At 45.5% G+C, this 21813-nt stretch overlaps 1 protein-coding gene across 4 annotated transcripts in view; it reads right to left on the bottom strand.

Moving 5' to 3' along the window:
• The window catches only part of ANKFY1 (ankyrin repeat and FYVE domain containing 1), a 96701-nt gene extending 75894 nt beyond the window's left edge, over positions 1-20807 (bottom strand). For 3 of the 4 annotated variants that reach the window (XR_015769263.1, XR_003612541.2, XM_028124983.2), the window contains exon 1: positions 19652-19887. Coding sequence is in view for 2 of the 4 variants with exons in the window: in XM_028124983.2 (XP_027980784.1) it covers positions 19652-19676 (25 nt within the window). In the remaining 2 variants the exon portion in view is untranslated. Of the gene's footprint in view, positions 1-19651; positions 19888-20742 lie in introns of those variants that run through there. The other variant, XM_028124984.2, reaches the window with a different exon arrangement.
• Positions 20808-21813: the final 1006 nt, after the last annotated feature.

Raw genomic sequence — 21813 nt, 5'->3', positions numbered from 1 at the left:
TAGAGGTAACCAGAGAGAGAAGAAAGTGGTCTGGGGAGGACTGAGGGACGGCACAATTTATTTTTTGCTATAAGCCTTGTAATATTTGAATTTTAATTCTATGTGCAGTTATAAAGCAAATATATAGTTTTATACACATTTTAAAGATTATGGAAAACAGAATTTTCTTTCTTTTTTTTTAAGATTTTATTTATTTATTTGGCAGACAGAGTCACAGCGAGAGAGAGAACACAAGCAGGGGGAGTGGGAGAGGGAGAAGCAGGCTTCCCGCAGAGCAGGGAGCCGGATGCAGGGCTCGATCCCAGGACCCTGGGATCATGACCTGAGCCGAAGGCAGACGCCTAACGACTGAGCCACCCAGGCGCCCCTAGAATTAATTTTCTAATACCCAAATGTAAGTGTTTCTAGCGATCACAAAACTTTCTGATGGGAAGGAACCTAAAGACCATCTCTTTTAGTTCAACTCCCAGACGATGCCTCTGAGGAGCAGAAAGCAGCCAAATCCATGACCAGAAGCCTACCCACCTCTTTCCTCTCAGGCTCTGCTAGATGACATTATCCCCAGGCTGGCTGCATAAGAATCACTCAGGCTGTCTGAACTAGACAGAGCTTGAAATGTTCAGTAGATCTGGGGTGGGGCCGGGGAAGGTGTACATTTAAAACAGCCCCAGGGGGTGCCTGGGTGGCTCATTTGGTTAGGCAACTGCCTTCGGCTCCGGTCATGATCCCGGAGTCCCGGAATCCAGTCCCGCATCGGGCTCCCTGCTGAGCAGGGAGTCTGCTTCTCCCTCTGACCCTCCCCCCTCTCACGTACTCTATCTCATTCTCTCTCTCAAATAAATAAATAAATAAAATATTTTAAAAAAATAAATAAGTAAAACAGCCCCAGGTATGGGAATGACTGCCCTGGAGAAAAAGTTCAGCACCCAGCACATACCTCCCCAAGTCACGTGCAGGGAGACTGCTCTGGGAACCTACTATTAAGACAGAAGACCCACTGAATGGCATTTTCCGTTCATTCACTGATTTGTTGGAAGACTTCCACTCTGAAGAAGACGACAACATAATCTAGTCACACTCATTAAAAATGGATTAAGTGCCGGTATAGTGCCAATGCCAAAGTAAAGACCATCTTGGCACATGGGTTTTTTTGCTTACAAAGTTACAGGGTAAAGACAGCACTCTGAGGGGGGATCCAAATAGATCACGAAGCCGGGTGCCTGGGTGGCTCAGTTAGTTAAGCGTCTGTCTTCGGCTCAGGTCATGATCCCAGGGTCCTGGGATCGAGTCCCACACTGGACTCCTTGCTCAGAGGGTGCCTGCTTCTCCATCTGCCTGATGCACGCTCTCTCTCTCTTCCTCCCCCACCCCCGACAAATAAATAAAATCTTTAAAAAAAAATAGATCATGAGGCCACCTGGCTTAAGCTAGAGCAAGGAAAGCCTGTGAGTGTCTGTAACATATTGGGTCCAGAAAATACAGGAAAAGGCTTCAGTCTTTCACTCTCTCAGTCAGATTCTACCTTTAAACTAGTATCAGTCAGCAGGCTTGTAGAACAGACATAATACTCGGCTCTATGAGAAATACAAACAGTTAGAAGGCCTAGCCTCATTATGCAAGAGCTCCCTGGCAAACATGCCTGCCACTCACCTGCATCTGACTAGGCCAAATGAAAAGGATGGCCAGAGGACAGCTTATCTTGCCAGTTCCATCTGGTGGTTACACGTCCATCCCACTTGCCTGAGAAACAGGGGCAGCCCGAAGCTATGGACTGCTGATTCTTTTTTTTTTTTTTTAAAGATTTTATTTATTTATTTGACAGAGAGAGACACAGTGAGAGAGGGAACACAAGCAGGGGGAGTGGGAGAGGGAGAAGCAGGCTTCCCGCCGAGCAGGAGCCCGATGCAGGGCTCGATCCCAGGACCCTGGGACCATGACCTGAGGTGAAGGCAGACGCTTAACGACTGAGCCACCCAGGTGTCCCTGGACCGCTGATTCTTCTTCCAGGAGGCAAACTGAACCCTGCCACATTCTAGCCAACCTAAGTATTCTGCTCCTCCAGAGCTCCAAACCATCAAGACTATGGCATCAGTAAACAACTGTGCATTTCTGTTTCACTTAAACTATCAATCTTTATTTATGAAGCACCTACTATGCACTAAGCATTACAGTATATTAGGAATTGCCTCTTGGAGAGTTTTTTTAAAAAGGCAGTCTAGCTTGCACCCCTTGCAAACAATGTAGCACCAATGTAGTACCTACAGGGAGCTCACTAACAGGAGGGGTGAAACAAAACTAACAGTCACAAAGAATCTGGATACTGAATTATGAGCACATTTGCCTTCCAGAATAAAAAGTCGCTGATTCCTTTATCTAACCCTTAAAATGAGGAGGTCATAAAAGTTCTGTTTCAATCATTTTCTCAAGGAATCCGTATAAATTTCTTTGGCTATCAGTTATCCACACACAATTCCAAAATCTACTGCAACAGCCCTAATCTCTCTCCAAAATTGCTGACACAAAATTCTGGCTGCCTGGACACTGACAGAAGACATACAGATTGTCATCAGAGAAGAGGCAAGATAAAAGAAGGGCTTCAGGGTGATTAAGGGCTCTTATTCGCAAAATCACAGATGTTCCGCAGCATCTCTGTAGGGAAACCCAGATCACAAGTGCACCTATCCGTGATACTACCATCATCACACCATTTCTTGTATCACGGAGAGAGCATGCTCGGCCAAGACGTTCTTCAGTGGGAACACTGTCTGCTTGCAAACAATGCAAATGTGTCCTTCAAGTGTCATCAAGCTGTTAAGAGTTGTATAGGAAAAAGCATAAGGTTACCATTTGGAGCAATTAACGAAGACAGAACCTACAGCACGGTGCTATGGTGACAGCGGTGAAGCCACAGGCTCTGGAGCAAGGCTAACTGGGATCAGACTCTGGCCCCACACTTTCGACTTGGGACACCCAAAACCAAATGCCTCATTCTCATCTGTAAATGTGTTAAATGTGCTAATACATATAATGACCTTAGAAGGGTACCTGCCCTGCAGTATGTGGTCAGTGAATGTTTGTTACTATTACAATCCTTAGAGAGGCAACAGAATCTAGTCCTCAAGAGCATTACTCTGGAGCCTCACTTGCCCGGGCTGGAGCCCAGCCTGCCCACTTGCTAGCCATGTGACCTCGGGCAGTTACTGCTCTCTGCTTTGGTTTTCTCGGTGGAAATGGAAATAATAATAGTATCCCAGGGTTTTGCCATGGAGGAATTAAGTCACGTTAAATCACTTAGAGCGGTGTCTGGTTTCTAACTACTTCTTCTTCATCAAGTGGCTGGTTTCAGCTGGAGTTCCCTCCTCTTCCTCCAACTCTGCTTTAGAAAAGCAAGCCTGGAAATTTATATAACATATACAACCTATTGTTTCACCAACATGGCTATGCTAAGTATCAGTGAAGACCGTCAGCAGTTTGCACTATAATGTGATCATGTTTCTGTCCAGATAATAAACACCCATGTGCTCTTCACCAATGCAGTCTGAGGTCAGACATCTCAATGAGCTGACGGTTCATCAGTCTTGACTTAACAAAAAATGCATAAGACCCAAAAACTTGCGTTCACGATGACTAGCCTATATATATATATACATATAATAAATATGTTATATGTATATATATATTTAATCAGCAAGCCATGGAAATTCCGAAAAGGAACCAGCAATGGTCTGCATAAGACTCTTCCTTCTAAGTCAGGACCTGGCAAACTCTTGGGGTAAGGGCCAGACAGTAATTTGGGCTCCATGGGCAACTACTCAATTCTGCCGTTGTAATGCCAAAGCATAAATGAACAAGCAGGGCTGTTCTCCCCCAAAATTTGTTTATGGACACTGAAAACTGAATGTCATCCAATTTTCACATGCCCATGAGACAGTCTTCTTTTGATTTTTTTCTTCAACCATTACAAAAATATTTATTTATTCATTCATTCTTAGTTCAAGGGCTGTACAAAAGTAAGTCTCAGGTCAGACTTGGCACACAGGCCATAGCTGACTAACCCCTGTTCTAGATGATTTTTAAAGAATGAGTGTATCAAAATGATGCCCAGAGCCAAATAAAAGAGAAGCATTAATCTGCCCTAAATGCCTAGAAATCTGTCTTCTCACCTCCCCTAACCAAGCCCTGTGCCGTGGAAGACACCCCGGAATCTTCAAGACATCCTTCTCTGCAGGCTCACCTCCTACCCTTATAAACAGGCTCTCACAGCCTATCCCAAACACGTTTTGCCACAGTTACACTCTTGATTGAATGCACCAATTACTGAAGGGAATCAGCTTTACTCACTGCTTCCTCCCGCACCTCCCCAGTCTTCCAAAATGTGGCTTCTGCCCACACCACTCTACTGAAACAGTCTTAGTCAGAATGTAAAATAACCCACTTCAATTACCTTTTCCTTATCCTTCAAGGTCCTCCACCTCTCTGCAGTGTCCAACTCTCAATCAGCCCATTCTTCTTGAAATTCCTTTGTCATTGGCTCCTGAACTCTGCACCCCAGGTCTCCCCTGCCTTTATTACAGACAGCCTTCTTGGCAACTAGTCTGACTACCTACTCCCTAAGAGGAAGCAGCCCTGCAAGGTTCAGACCTAGAACTAAAGTTACTCTAAACTTTCTTTCCTGAAGGTCTCTTGCACACCCATATTTTACTGCCACCTCCCTATAAGTAGCTCCAAATCTCTCAACAGTCCCTCCTAGAGGATAACCTCCCAGTACTACAAACTCAACAAGCCCCAAACCAAATTTCACATCTTCCTCAAATCAAACTCCTCTTGCTACTTCCATTTCAACTGTTAACCAGATTTGAAAGCTCGGGGTTATCTATGTATAAACTGTGATAATCCACTTACAATGGTATAACAAATATATGAACTACTTAGGGATAAATTTTAACAAAAAAATATGCAAGACCTGCACACTGAAAACCATAAGGCATTGCTGACAGAAATTTTAAAAACCTCAATAAATGGAAAGTTATGCTATGCACATGGAGCAGAAGTCTCACGGTTGTTAAGACATCAATTCTGAGCTGTCCGGGTGGCTGAGTGTCCAACTCTTGATTTCGGCTCAGGTCATGATCTCAGGGTCCTGGAATCAAGGCTGCGTTGGACTCTGCATTCAGCGGAGAGTCTGCTTGAGATTCTCTACTTCTTGAGTACTCTACTTCTTCTACTTGAGTAGAAGTCCTTTGTTGGAAATACACTTTCCACATATTTTCTCCTTGTCTGTTGCTCTGCCCCTCCCTCCATCCATGCTCACTCATGCTCTCTCTCAGATGAATAAATCTTACCAAAAAAAAGACATAAATTCTCCCCAAATTGATCTACGATTCAACATCATTCTAATAAAAATTTCAGCAGATTTTTGTTGGGAGAACTTAAGATGATTCCACAACTTATATGGTAACACAAAGAACAGTCAAAACAATTGAGGGGGGGCAGGTAAGAAAGGTGCGCACTTCTGTGACTCAATATGAAAACCTGTTACAAGCCTGCAGTAACCGGGACAATATCCTATCGGCATGAGGATAGACATCCAGAGCTGTGGGTGGCCTGGAACCCAGACATGGACCTACACATACACAGCCGGCTGGGGTGACAACCATGCCAAGGTACGTCAATGAGGAGAGGACAGTGGGGACAACTGAGTATCCATACAGAGCAAGTGAGCCCCAACCCTTATGCACCACTCTATGCCAAAGTTCATGCATCTAAATGTAAGGGTTAAAACTATAGGACTTCTAGACTGAGAAATACAAAAACATATTAGTGGCCTCAGATGAGGCACAGATTTCTTAAACTGGATAAAAAGAATCAATAGGAGAAAAAAAATGGATAAACTGGACATTATAAATTTCAAAACTTGTTCTTTAAACACAGAAGAAAATGAACAGGCAAGCAACAGACAAGGAGAAAATATGTGGAAAGTGTATTTCCAACAAAGGACTTCTACTCAGACTATATTAAAAACTCTTACAACTCACTATAATAAGACAACTCAAGGGTGCCTGGGTGGCTCAGATTTAGGTTAAGCGTCTGCCTTCGGCTCAGGTCATGATCCCAGGGTCCTGGGATCTGGTCCCACATCGGGCTCCCTGCTCAGCAGGGAGCCTGCTTCTCCCTCTGCCTCTCTCTCATGAATAAATAAATAAAATCTTAAAAAAAAAAAAGACAACTCAATAAAAAATGGCCACAAATTTAAACACTTCACCAAAGAAGATAAATGCATAGCAAATAAAGTACACAGATAAAAAGATGCACATCATTAGTTATTAAGGAAATGCAGACTAACACCACACTGAGCTGGCACTGCGTACCTGCTAGACGGCTAAAATGGAGGCGCTGGCACAGATGCAGAAGTGAGAACACTCAGCAGCACAGCCACTTTGGAAACAGTCCGACAGTTTCTCCAAGTTAATCGTACACCTGCTTCGTGACCCCGCAGTTCCACTCCCAGGTATTTACCCAAGAGAAATGAAAACATGTCCACACAAACAGGAAACAACTCAAACTTCTGGCTGGTGAATGGACACAAATGGTAGTACAGAAATATAATGGAATACTACTCCTCTGTAAAAAGGAACAGACTACTGACACATGCAACGTACTGTCTGAAAAGCAACACGCTGAGTTCAGGAAGCCAGACACAAAAGTCTGCATACCATATAATTCCACATGAAACTGTAGAAAAGGCAAACCAGAGGGACAGAAAGCAGATCAGTGGTTGCCAGAGGTCCGGGAATGGAACTGACTGCAAAGGAGGGCAAGGGAACTTCTTAAGAAATGTTCTAAATCATGACTGCAGTGGTGCCTACACGACTGCAAATATGTCAACTGACAAGTTGGAAACAGTGAAATCTTACTGTCAGTTACGGCTCAATAAAACTAACAGCACACTCCCTCTGGGATGCACCCTGACATCTTTCTTTCTTTCTGAACACCATCACACCAACGTTTTCTTGAGGCCTTGAATCATTCACTCACATGCAGCCATCATCCTTCTCATACTCCCCTCGTCACTACTCCACACACATCATCAATGACCTTCCTAAAACATGGCTTAACCAAGCCAAACACTTTCAGCCAGTTCTCCACTGCCTAGAAAAGTACAAGCTTCCTACGGAGCTGTTCTGGCTCCTCCAAGAAGTTTCTTGAAGGCAGGAAATGTCTTCTTTATCTTGGTACTCCACTGGCCGGACTTTGAACTGCATGGCATGGTCTCTGAGCATTGAGAAACTGCACACAAACAGGAGAATTTCAGAAATCTTCTGACTTAACAGATCAAGTTACATGACACTGCCTACTATGGTAGGCTGAAAAATACCCCCATCAATATCCATGTCCTAATACCTGGAACCTGTGAATGTTTATATGGCAAGAAAAGTGTGTGTGTGTGTGTGGGGGGGTGCTCTGCAGATGTGATTACACTGAAGAGCTGAGGTGGGCAGGACCCCCGTGCAATTACATGTGTCCTCACAAGGAGGGGCAAAGGTAGCTTTGACACAGAGGAAAGGCCGTATGAAGACAGAGACTTGAAGATGCTAGCCTTGAAGACTGACAAGCTAAGGAATGCCAGCAGCCCCAGAAGCTGGAAGAAAGGAACAGATTCTCTCCCAGGGGGAGTGACACTCTCCTTTCAGCCCAGTGACACTGGTTTTAGACTTCTGGCTTCCAGAGCCATGAGGAATACATTTCTGCTGTTTTAAGCACCCCAGTCTGGGGATATGTGTTACAGCTGCCCTAGAAAACTAATACACTTATCTTTACAAACAAAAGATTATGCACAGTAAAAGATTTTAAAGTCCTAGCAGCTTCTTGCTGGATTAATGTCAACAGCTTTACACACAAGTTTTACACAGTAAATAAAATGTACACTTTCTTGCAACATTTTGCAATAAAAAAGAGGAATTAGTATTTTTTGATGTCTCGTATAGCAGTTAACTTATTATCTCATATCCTAACCAACATATTCCAAACAGTACAGCACTTAACAAAACAGAATTCACTTAGGTTCAACAGATGGTCTAAAATTATACAATTAGCAGGACCAATCCAAGATTTAAGATATCAAGCCAAAGCCCATGCTCATCCCATTGTACCATGCTGCCAAATTTCAGCTCCAATATCAGGACAGCAAACAAACATTTATTGTTAATTCATTAACCAGGAATTAAATGTGTTCTACCAATTCCCCGTCCTAAATGTGATTTCTACGCCCGTCTGCTTACTCCAATTCTAACCCAAACTTGACTCATCAAGTCTTTTTAGATTAACAAAATCTTGATGTTTCCTTTCTTCCCACTTCTCTAGTTCTTGCATTCCAGCCCCAATTTTACCAGTGAATTAGTGTTCTTCATAGAATTCTTTACTGACTAAACGACTTTATTCTCACTCTGTTTTAACTATGTCCATGAGATAAAAGAAAAAAATAATTGTAAAAGCTGTGACAACATTCTATTTTGAGAACTACAAAAATAACTGTTGTTTCAGGAATGTATTAGGGTCTCCCACATAACAATATTTCATTAAAATATCAACCTCTCAGAAAATACTATCCTCCTTGTTGGTGTCGGAACAGATAAAAAGCTCCTTCCTGGTGATGAATTACCACCACTACAACTTTTTCTTTTCTTTCTTTCTTTCCCTTTCTTTTGCCCTGGTTTCAGGTCTCTTCTGATTTGTTTAATGTATATTTTCTGGGGACGTTATAACCCTGTTAGCATTTTGTTCTCTCATTCATCTATTCTCCTCTGGACAAAATGACAAGACAGAAAAACTCACCTCAAAAAAAAAGAACAAGAGGCAGTACCGACTGCCAGGGACCTAATCAATACGGACATTAGTAGGATGTCAGACCTAGAGTTCTGGATGACGATTATAAAGATACTAGCTGCGCTTGAAAAAAGCATGGAAGATACTAGAGAAACCCTTTCTGGAGAAATAAAACAACTAAAATCTAACCAAGCCGAAATCAAGAAGGCTATTAATGAGGTGCAATCAAAAATGGAGGCTCTAACTGCTAGGATAACTGAGGCAGAAGAGAGAATTAGTGATATAGAAGACCAAATGATGGAGAATAAAGAAGCTGAGAAAAAGAGATAAACAACCACTGGATCATGTACGGAGAATTCAAGAGATAAGTGATATACCATAAGACGAAACATTAGAATAATTGAGATCCCAGAAGAAGAAGAAAGAGAGAGGGGAAGAAGGTATATTGGAGCAAATTATAGCAGAGAACTTCCCTAATTTGGGGAAGGAAACAGGCATCAAAATCCAGGAGGCACGGAGAACCCCCCTCAAAATCAGTAAAAATAGGTCAACACCCCGACATCTAATAGTAAAACTTACAAGTCTCAGAGACAAAGAGAAAATCCTGAAAGCAGCGCGGGACAAGAAGTCTGTAACCTACAATGGAAGAAACATTAGATTGGCAACAGCCCTATCCACACAGACCTGGCAGGCCAGAAAGGACCGGCATGATATATTCAGAGCACTAAACGAGAAAAAGATGCAGTCAAGAATACTATATCCAGCTAGGCTGTCACTGAAAATAGAAGGAGAGATAAAAAGTTTCCAGGACAAACAAAAACTAAAAGAATCTGCAAACACAAAACCAGCCCTACAAGAAATATTGAAAGGGGTCCTCTAAGCAAAGAGAAAGCCTAAAAGTAACATAGACCAGAAAGGAACAGAGACAATACACAGTAACAGTGCAATACAAGGGCACTAAATTCATATCTTTCAATAGTTACCTTGAATGTAAATGAGCTAAATGCCCCAATCAAAAGACATAGGGTATCAGATTGGATAAAAAAACAAGACCCATCAATATGCTGTCTGCAAGAGACTCCTTTTAGACCCAAAGCCACCTCCAGATTGAAAGTTAGGGGGTAGAAAACCATTTACCATGCTAATGAAAATGGACATCAAAAGAAAGCTGGGGTGGCAATCCTTATATCAGACAAATTAGATTTTAAACCAAAGACTGTAATAAGAGATGAAGAAAGACACTATATCCTACTTAAAGGGTCTATCCAACAAGAAGATCTAACAATCTTCTCAACTGTATGTTGAGAAGATCTAACAATTGTAAATATCTATGCCCCTAACATGGGAGCAGCCACTTATATAAACCAATTAATAACAAAATCAAAGAAACACATCAACAACAATACAATAATAGTAGGGGACTTTAACACTCCCCTCACTGAAATGGACAGATCATCTAGACAAAAGATCAAGTAAATAAACACTTTAAATGACACACTGGCCCAAATGGACTTCACAGACATATTCAGAACATTCCATCCCAAAGCAACGGAATACACATTCTTCTCTAGTGCCCATGGAGCATTCTCCAGAATTGATCACATCCTAGGTCACAAATCAGGTCTCAACCGGTACCAAAAGATTGGGATCATTCCCTGCATATTTTCAGACCACAATGCTTTGAAACTAGAACTCAATCACAAGAGGAAAGTCGGAAAGAACTCAAATACATGGAGGCTAAAGAGCATCCTACTAAAGAATGAATGGGTCAACCAGGAAATTAAAGAAGAATTTAAAAAATTCATGGAAACCAATGAAAATGAAAACACAACTGTTCAAAATCTTTGGGATGCAGCAAAGGCAGTCCTGAGAGGAAAGTATATAGCAATACAAGCCTTTCTCAAAAAACAAGAAAGGTCTCAAATACACAACCTAACCCTACACCTAAAGGAGACGGAGAAAGAACAGCAAATAAAGCCTAAACCCAGCAGAAGAAAAGAAATAATAAAGATCAGAGCAGAAATCAATGGAACAGAAACCAAAAGAACAGTAGAACAGATCAACGAAACTAGGAGCTGGTTCTTTGAAAGAATTAGTAAGATTGATAAAGCCCTGGCCAGACTTATCAAAACGAAAAGAGAAATGACCCAAATAAATAAAATCACAAATGAAAGAGGAGAGATCACAACCAACACCAAAGAAATACAAGACGAACCATGAGAGACGATGGACTCTGAAAAACAAACTGAGGGTTCTAGAGGGGAGGGGGGGCGGGGGGATGGGTTAGCCTGGTGATGGGTATTAAAGAGGGCACATTCTGCGTGGAGCACTGGGTGTTATGCACAAACAATGAATCATAGAACACTACATCAAAAACTAATGATGTAATGTATGGTGATTAACATAACTAAAAAATTATTAAAAAATAAAATAAAATTACCATCTTTCACTATAAAAAAAAAGAAATACAAACAATTATAAGAACATATTATGAGCAACTCTATGCCAGCAAATTAGATAATCTGGAAGAAATGGATGCATTCCTAGAGATGTATCAACTACCAAAACTGAACCAGAAGAAATAGAAAACCTGAACAGACCTATAACCACTAAGGAGACTGAAGCAGTCATCAAAAATCTCCCAACAAACAAGAGCCCAGGGCCAGATGGCTTCCCAGGGGAATTCTACCTAACATTTAAAGAAGAATTAATACCTATTCTTCTGAAACTGTTCCAAAAAATAGAAATGGAAGGAAAACTTCCAAACTCATCTGATGAGGCCAGCATTACCTTGATTCCAAATTCAGACAAAGATTCCACCAAAAAGAATTACACACCAATATCCCTGATGAACATGGATGCAAAAATTCTCACCGAAATGCTAGCCAATAGGATCCAACAGTGTGTTAAAAAGATTATTCACCATAACCAAGTGGGATTTATTCCTGGGCTGCAAGGTTGGTTCAACAACCACAAATCAATCAATGTGATACAATACATTAACCAAAGAAAGAACAAGAACCATATGATCCTCTCAATAGATACAGAAAAAGCATTTGACAAAGTACAGCATTCTTTTTTTTTAAAGATTCTTTTTTTTTTTTTTAAAGATTCTATTTATTCATTCGAGACACAGAGATAGAGAGAGACAGAGAGCACGAGCAGGGGGAGAGGCAGAGGGAAAAGCAGGCTCCCCGCTGAGCCAAGAGCCAGACGTGGGGCTCGATCCCAGCACCCTGGGATCATGACCCGAGCCAAAGGCAGATGCTTAACCATCTGAGCCACCCAGGTGCCCATACAGCATCCTTTCTTGATTAAAACTCTTCAGAGTGTAGGGATAGAGGGTACATACCTCAATATCATAAAAGCCATCTATGAAAAACCCACAGCGAATATTATTCTCAATGGGATAAAACTGAGAGCTTTCCCCCTAAGGCCAGGAACACAGCAGGGATGTCCACTATCACCACTGCTGTTCAACATAGTACTAGAAGTCCTAGCCACAGCAATCAGCCAACAAAAAGAAATAAAGGCATCCAAATCGGCAAAGAAGTCAAACTCTCACTGCCTGCAGATGATATGATACTTTTTGTGGAAAACCCAAAAGACTCCACCCCAAAACTGCTAGAACTCATACAGGAATTCAGTAGAGTGGCAGGATATAAAATCAATGCACAGAAATCAGTTGCATTTCTATACACCAACAACAAGACAGAAGAAAGAGAAATTAAGGAGTCGATCCCATTTACAGTTGCACCCAAAACCATAGGATACCTAGGAATATATCTAACCAAAGAGGCAAAGAACCTGTACTCAGAAAACTATAAAATACTCATGAAAGAAACTGAGGAAGACACAAAGAAATGGAAAAATGTTCCACGCTCACAGACTGGAAGAATAAATATTGTTAAGATGTCAATGCTACCTAGAGCAATCTACACATTTAATGCAATCCCCTATCAAAATACCATCAACTTTTTTCAAAGAAATGGAACAAATAATCCTAAAATTTGTATGGAACCAGAAAAGACCCCGAATAGCTGGAGGAATGCTGAAAAAGAAAAGCAAAGCTGGTGGCATCACAATGCCGGAATTCAAGCTCTATTACAAAGCTGTCATCATCAAGACAGTATGGTACTGGCACAAAAACGGACACACAGATCAATGAAACAGAACAGAGAGCCCAGAACTGGACCCTCAACCCTATGGTCAACTAATCTTCGACAAAGCAGGAAAGAATGTCCAATGGAAAAAGGACAGTCTCTTCCACAAATGGTGTTGGGAAAATTGGACAGCAACATGCAGAAGAATGAAACTGGACCAATTCCTTACACCACACACAAAAACAGACTCAAAATGGATGAAAGACCTAAATGTGGACAGGAGTCCATCAAAATCCTAGAGGAGAACACAGGCAGCAACCTCTTCGACCTCAGCCGAAGCAACTTTTCCTAGAAACATCGCCAAAGGCAAGGGAAGCAAGGGCAAAAATAAACTATTGGGACTTCATCAAGATAAAAAGCTTTTGCACAGCAAAGGAAACAGTCAACAAAACCAAAAGACAACTGACAGAATGGGAAAAGATATTTGCAAATGACATATCAGATAAAGGGCTAGTATCCAAAATCTATTATAAAGAAATTCTCAAACTCAACACCCAAAGACCAAATGATCTAGTCAAGAAATGGGCAGAAGACATGAACAGACATTTCTGCAAAGAAGACATCCAAATGGCCGATAGACACATGAAAAAGTGCTCAACATCGCCCGGCATCAGGGAAACCCAAATCAAAACCTCAATGAGATACCACCTCACACCAGTCAGAATGGTTAAAATTAACAAGTCAGGAAATGACAGATGTTGGCAAGGATACAGAGAAAGGGGAACCCTCCTACACTGCTGGTGGGAATGCAAACCGCTGCAGCCACTCTGGAAAACAGTATGGAGGTTCCTCAAAAAGTTGAAAATAGAGGTACCGTAGGACCCAGCAACTGCACTACTGGGTATTTACCCCAAAGATACAAATGTAGTGATACGAAGGGGTACGTGCACCCCAATGTTTATAGCAGCAATGTCCACAATAGCCAAACTATGGAAAGAGCCAAGATGTCCAACAACAGATGAATGGATAAAGAAGATGTGGCATATATTTACAATGAAATATTATGCAGCCATCAAAAGGAATGAGATCTTGCCATTTGCGACGACGTGGATGGAACTAGAGGGTATTATGCCAAGCGAAATAAGTCAATTTGACAAAGACATGTATCATATGATCTCACTAATATGAGGAATTCTTTTTTTTTTTTAAGATTTTATTTATTCATTTGAGACACAGAGATACAAAGAAGGAGAGAGAAAGCATGAGCAGGGAGAGAGGCAGAGGAGGGAGAAGCAGGCTCCCTGCTGAGCCAGGAGCCCGATGTGGGGCTCGATCCCAGGACCCTGGGATCATGCCCTGAGCCGAAGGCAGACGCTTAACCATCTGAGCCACCCAGGCGCCCCATAATATGAGGAATTCTTAATCTCAGGAAACAAACTGAGGGTTGCTGGAGTGGTGCGGGGTGGGAGGGATGGGATTGCTGGGCGATAGACACTGGGGAGGGTATGTGCTATGGTGAGTGCTGTGAATTGTGCAAGACTGTTGAATCACAGATCTGTACCTCTGAAACAAATAATACATTATATGTTGAAAAAAAAAAAAAAGAAGATAGTAGGAAGGGAAAAATGAAGGGGGGGAATCGGAGGGAGAGACGAACCATGAGAGACTACGGACTCTGAGAAACAAACTGAGGGTTCTAGAGGGGAGGGGGGTGGGGGGACGGGTTAGCCTGGTGATGGGTATTAAAGAGGGCACGTATTGAATGGAGCACTGGGTGTCATACGCAAGCAATGAATCATGGAACACTACATCAAACACTAATGATGTAATGTATGGTGATTAACATAATAAAATAAAATAAAATTTTTCTTTCACAGTAGTTCATATCCATTCATCAATCAAGAGTGCTAAATGTAGGACGACCGTTTATTTATTTTTTTTTATTTTTTAAAGATTTTATTTATCCATCTGAGACAGAGAGAGAGCACATGCATGTAGGAGCAGGGGAGAGGGGCAGAGGGAGAGGGGAAAGCCAACTCCCTGCCAAGCAGAGAGCCCAATGAGGGGCTTGATTCCAGGACCCTGAGACCAGGACCTGAGCCGAAGGCAGACACTCAACCGACTGAGCCACCCAGGCGCCCCTAGGATGACCGTTTAATGGAGAATATGAAATAAGTGGGTGTATTTACTATTGAGAACTCTGGTTCACAACATGCCCTACTGGAAAGCAAAAGGGAAAGAGAAGGTCGATACCATCTGGAACATGCAAAGGATCAGTGAGGGCCACAGGACCCCTGCCCGTCTGCACCCTCCTGCTTCTCTCTCTCACCATTTGGATATTATTAAAAATATGATGGTGCCAAGAGATATTTCATATTTTGACTTCTTGCCCTTTTAAAAACCTAGGCATTGTAATTGTTATAACTTGAGTGCTTTGACAAAGTACAAAAGCCATTGTTTAACCAAAGTTTGCTTTAAAAAATCCTTTTACTCCAGTTACAGATAAAATTTACTACCCAGGACTCCTTCCTTAGGTAGGAAACATTACCTTATTTTATGCGTCTCTGTATCTACATACACACAGACAGATATATATTTACGTATACATATATATAAATAAACCAAACATATTTGTTTAAAAAAACTGATTCAGTAAAACCACGTTTTATTCAATAATAGCTCAGTTTGAAAAAAAAATGTTTTGTGGGATATGTTGCTCTCCACTGAAGCTGAGTGATGCATAAATCTGGGTTTTTAAAAGCTCCCCAGGTGACTCTAATGTGCAGGGCTCTCCGTGTTGACAGCCACCAGTCCGAATCTGGAAAGGCAGTGGACAGAAAAGAACACACGTGAGAGCTAGCTTCACAGGCCCCACAGGTTTGGCGACTGAATGCAGGTCACTGACTTGAGAGTGTGGCTGGACAGTGGTGCCATCGATCACCAATGCAAGACAAAATCTGTGACGATAAAGCACAATACACATGCTTTTCTGAGAAACTGTGCCTCCCCTGTCTGCTCCAAGGTCCTATCAAGGCTGAGACTGTCTTGGTCACTCTGTCACCCCTGGCACAGCAGCTTGCACCCAACAGAAATGACACACTTTCCTGAATGTAACCCAGTGCTGTGGAGTCTTATCTGTAAGTCAGTGGCATGACACACATCCTTCAAAACCTCACTCTGTATAGCCCTGAGCACAGGGCTGGCTTCATAAGAGATACTCAATAAATATCAGTTAACTAGCTAATTTTTACCCAAATGCCAGTCTGACTGGAAATGCTAATTGCCCTGCTAAGACACAACCACTGGTCATGGCAAAGCATATCCAAAAAGGAGGTCCAGATACTTGTTCTCGAATCTGTCTCTCCTCCTCCCGGCCATTATCTGAGTCATCCAGACCCAGAACCCTTGAGTCATCTTTGATATCTCTCTTGTCAACATGTAAACAGGTTTCAAAAGCCCTGTCTTGTACACCTTCTGCAAGTCTTGCTCCTATCAGTCACCAGCCCAACATTCCTTACCAAAGAACTCGTCACAACTGTGACAGCCTCCTCCTCCCAGACCCACCCTCTACCCTGCGGACATGCCCACAAGCCTCCGACGACTCTACCCATGTCACTACCTTGGCTGATACGACGCAGCAGCCTCACTCCGCAGCCCGCAGAGTAAAGCCCAAATGCTTAAACAATCCCCTCACAATCTGCCCCAACCTCAGATCCCACTACGCTTTCCACCACCAAGAGTGATCTCTTTCCACTCCCATCTCCCCACGTCCAAAAGAGGTCTGTTTTCCAAATCACAGGTCAAACACAATCTCCTGCAGCAAAGGCCTTCCCTGGCACCCAAAACATTCTCCCTACCACTTTCCTAAAAAACCTCTTCCCATCTGAATTTTCAAAGTAACTCCTAGCATTTTTCTCCTTCTCTCTTACAGTACAGTTTCTGATACACATGCTTTTCACCTCCCCTCAGACTGCAGACTTCCCTGTGAAGAAGTTCTAGGTCTGGCTACTTTGTTTTAACCACCACGACTTCTCCCTCCTCCCACTCCGTACTCCTCCCTTCCTCTACCCCACAGTGCCTTACTAGGTAGAGTTCGGTAAATACCCCAGATCTTTGGCCTACTCCAATTCAAGAAGAGAGACTAACACTTAGGAACTTCTCACTTGCCTTGCCAGTGACAGAACCCTGCATCTCTCTTCCTGCACATCCACAGTCACTGCAGTTAATGGATAAACTTTCTTTGTGGGGGGAAAAAAAAAATCCTCAAGAAGAAAGTGAACAGGTACCACTGGCGACAGAAGAGAACAAAAGGAATGGCAGAAAAAAAGGAAGCAATGGTAGAGAAAGGGGTAGTGGTCAAGAGGTCTCCAGAGAATACATAATTGTCAAAAGCCTGGGACAGGTACTTGTTGAGTGAGTGAAATAATAAGCAAAGGAATAAGCAAATTGAAGAGAGCAAAGTTTCTTCTTTCCCTCTTTCTACCAGCCTATATTGATGAAGCATTTTCTGGAACAGTGCTATCCAACAGCACTTTCTGGAATGATACAAGTGTTCTGTTGATCTGTACTGTCTGCTAGTATGGGGACCGCTAAGCACACAGCTACAAAGCAACTGACACTGGGCTAGTGTGACCAAGGAACTGAATTTTTAATTTTATTCAATTCAGAGTGAAGTAGCCATATGTGGCTAGTGGCTACTGTACTGGCCAGTGATTGTCCAGCATATGGAATGTACTCACCTGGTATCTGAACTGTCAGAAGTATTTTCCCGACCAAATTCCAGTAAGCTAATAAAAGTCCACGATCAATTTTCTGTTTAGTAAACCATTACATTTTTTCCAACTTTCACCTTCATCTTACGGAGGAAGGGAAGGAGAGCATGGTCGAAGGGGAGACTAAGAAAAGGGCACACGCGAGGGCCAAAATGTCAGGCACTGTGCTAGAAGTGTTCTCTGTGCACTACTTCTTCTGATCCCCCTCAGCTACTCCTGAGATAGAGATGATCCCTCTTTTAAAACTGAGGAAACGGAGATGGAGAGCCATTAACTGGCTTGCCGATGATAACAGGTTACCGAGACGAGGGTTCAAATCCTCGTCTGAATGCAGACCCAGCTCCCAAGCATTACACTTGAATTGCTAATACTAAAACGGGCAGAAGGAAAAGTAGGTTAGGGAGCTCCCAGGAGACTAATGTTATTCAGAGCACATTAAAAGCTGGTCCCGCCAGCTTACTTGACAAGAGACTAAGGATGTATCCAGGCAACTTGGTTGATGTCTGGTAAATGATGCTCAATAAACTCAACCGTTCCTTCAACCACAGGTATGATTCCAAGCTGGGATATACAGCAGTGAACAAAATGGAAGTCTCCACCCTCGTGAGGTTTATATTCCAGTAAAGGAATTTAAAGAAAGTAATTAGGAAGACCTCTAAAGGTGGTCAGAACTGAACAGACACCCAAATGAGTCAGTTAGCTCTATGGAGAAAATGAGAAAGGCTGTTTAAGGCCAAGGCAGCTGCAAGGACAAAGACGGAGAGGTAGAAGCATTGGGAATGTAACAAGGAACAGCAAGGAAGTGAGTGTGGCAAGAGCACGGCAAATGAAGAGAGAAGTAAGAAATACGATTGCACTGTTAACCAGGGGCCAGCCCTGTTGGGACTTGCAAGTAACTGGAAGGCTGGAATGTATTTTTAAGATCACGGAGAGCCACGGGAGTGGAGAGTGCATGTGCAGGAGGGTAAGTGTATTGAGAAGAGTGAAAGAGACATAATCTGACTTACATTATAAAGGAAACACTGGAACTGTAAAAACAGGCTATGAGGAAGCAAAATCAAAGAGAAAAAGTAAAAGCAGGAAGTCCAAGTAGGAAGGACTTTTTTGCGTGATGAAGCAAGTTTAAATTCTTGGGTTAGCTGCACATGTAGAGTAGAAATGGAAACTAATTTTGAGAAAGATTTTAGCTAAATACAACAGGTCAAACCAATACCCATGGATAGATGGAAGGAAAAAAAGAGGTTGATTTCTAAACGAGCCACATTAGAAGTGAACTGTCCACTCAGTCTCTTCAGAGTCTATTTATGCCTAGGCACTACTTCCCACAAGCTCACACACTCGCACCACCAAACAAAACCGTTATCAGCAAGTTCCCACAGGACATGCTCACAGATAATCCAATTGTTCCATGACACAGATTTTTGCGATTTTTTTATATTTAAGTGAGTATTTCAGAACAAATGTAGCCAGCTCCCACAAATTCTGACTAAAGTACAAGCAGCATTAAACAACACCAACACTTTCTAGCTCATCTTCCCTTCCTTCCCATAACACCTTCAATGCCCCACTCAATTCTTCCCGAAGTTTTGCAACATTGTTTCCCAAAATCTTAAAACACAGGCCAGGAAACGCAAACACCAAAAAGGGAAAAGAAAACTGTCAAGCCAGAACCTCATGGGTGTGCTTCCCTACCCACGATCCCTTAGCAATTTAACCCTCGAGGATGTTTGGTTTCAGGTGCATACTCCCCTGGCCAGATGTGTCCCAGGGCTACCCGGACGCATCTCAGGGCGCCTGGCAGCGAAACTCACTGATCACCGGAGGCAGCCCGCATGAGATCCTCACGCCTGGAAGCTGACTGCGAGGCAAAGCAGGTGCGGCGCAGAAGTGCGGAGCGATCAACCAGCCACCCCTACAGTTTCTACCTTGGCAACACGTTAAGTGCTAGCCTACCTCCTGCCTCCTTCCCTTCTGCCATTCCTCACTGCTCCGAGCAACAAGCTCCCCTTCACGGGCTGGCTCTGTGCTCAACCGCGTCAAGCAGCACTCTGCGATTTATCCCAAAACGAGCTCCATGGCGTCCCTCGGCTTTCTTGCTGTCCCTTCTAGTCCTCCTCTCTGCTTCCACGCACGACGCCCCCGAGGTTTCGCCCTCCAGGCGGTCTAACACGGGAAGAGCAAAGGCAAGCGCTGGGTGCCAGCGCCAGCTACCTCCGTAACTTTGGCGTCAACTCGTTTATCTTCGACGTGGAAACAACAGACATGCAGGCCTCCTCCACAAGGTTGTCCCCGAGGCTAATCCAAAGGGGAAAACCCCGCGAGCTGTCATGTGCCGCCCAATTTTAAGATGCAAGTAAAGAGGGGTTCGGACAAAGCTTGGCTCAAGACCGACAGGGCAGGTCGTGAGCAGCACACTGCGGTCCCTCGACAAGCATCAAGTCGGACACGGAGCATTTTCCTCCAACGGGGGGGCGACCGGGAGAAGCACCCTGGCGGTCCCCGCGGGGAACTGCCCACCGCGGGCCTTCCAGCCCTCCCCCCCGCACGACTCCTTCCCGGGGCGGATTCCAGCACCCCTGCGCGCAGGGCGGCAGGGCCGCAGGGGCCCCATCGCCTCCGCGGGCAGCGTCCCGAAGAGCGCACCAGGCGGGGGCAAGGACCGGACGGAGAGGCGACCTTGGCCGGCCCCCTCCGCCACCCGGGGGGCAGCACCCCGGCCGGGCGCCGGACGTGCCAGGACAGCAGTTTCGGTTTCCCGAGGAGCGGGCGGCCCCCGCCCGCCCGCGGCCGCGCCCCGCCGCACGGCCGGACCCGGCTCCGCAGCCGCCGCGGCCCGCGGGGTCAGGGGCGCCCGAGGGGCGTCGCCTCAGGAGCCGCGCTCAGAGCGCCGGCCCGCGGCGCCCCCGCGGGCTGGGCCGGACGGCCCCCGAGGCCCGCTGCGCCCCGTGCGACCACGGCCGGCCGACCCCCGCAGGGCCGCGTCGCCCGGCCGGTGGCGCCCGCTGCGCCCGGCGCCTTCCCGCGCGGCCGCTCACACTCCCTACCTTCCGCCATGGCGGGCCGGCGCTGCTGCAACCTCGCGAGAAGAGCGGCGCGGCCAGGGCGGCGCGGACCGGAGGCCGCGGGTCTCGCGAGAGTCTCGGGAGGCGGGCGGAAGGAGCGCCAGCGGGAGGCGGGCGCGGGCGGCGCGCGGTGGCCTCTCCTCCCCTCGCGCCCTCGAGGCGCCGGCGGGCGGCAGACGGGCGGGATCGTGGCCGCGGCCCAGGCAGGACCCTGAACGGGATGGACTCAGCGGGCAGCACCATTCCTTGCAGAAACCTGGCCCGGAGACGGCCGAGAGAGGGGCTCCGTGGTCTCCAGGCGCTCTTCTGACCGGGGAGCCGAGGCGGCGGCAGGGGCGACGGCAGAGGCGACAGGAACCGGGGCAGGGGCCCACCGCGGACCCCACTCCACATCCCGCTAAGCACCCCTCCGCGGACCCCTCCGTGGACCCCACTGCGCACCCCTCCGCGGACCCCTCCGTGGACCCCACTGCGCACCCCTCCGCGGACCCCTCCGCGGACCCGACTACGCACCTCACCGTGGACCCCTCCGTGGACCCTTCCACGGACCCGACTACGCACCTCACCGTGGACTCCTCCGTGGACCCCTCCACGGACCCGACTACGCACCTCACCGCGGAGCCCTCCACGGACCTCATCGCACACCCCTCCGTGGACCCCTCCGTGGACCTGACTACGCACCCCTCCGCGGACCCCTCCGTGGACCCGACTACGCACCTCACCGTGGACCCCTCCGTGGACCCTTCCACGGACCCGACTACGCACCTCACCGCGGAGCCCTCCACGGACCTCATCGCACACCCCACCAGGGACCCCACTGCGCACCCCTCCGCGGACCCCTCCGTGGACCCGACTACGCACCTCACCGTGGACCCCTCCGTGGACCCTTCCACGGACCCCACTACGCACCTCACCGCGGAGCCCTCCACGGACCTCATCGCACACCCCACCAGGGACCCCCCTGCGCACCCCTCCGCGGACCCCTCCGTGGACCCGACTACGCACCTCACCGTGGACCCCTCCGTGGACCCTTCCACGGACCCCACTACGCAC

Source organism: Eumetopias jubatus, unplaced genomic scaffold (assembly GCF_037043125.1).
Source record: "Eumetopias jubatus isolate StellerSeaLion01/CBP00866 unplaced genomic scaffold, mEumJub1_p1.0 scaffold_10, whole genome shotgun sequence".
Classification (NCBI taxonomy): Eukaryota; Metazoa; Chordata; class Mammalia; order Carnivora; family Otariidae; genus Eumetopias; species Eumetopias jubatus.
Note: the sequence above shows the minus strand (reverse complement) of the source record. Positions and strands in the feature narration are given on the sequence as shown.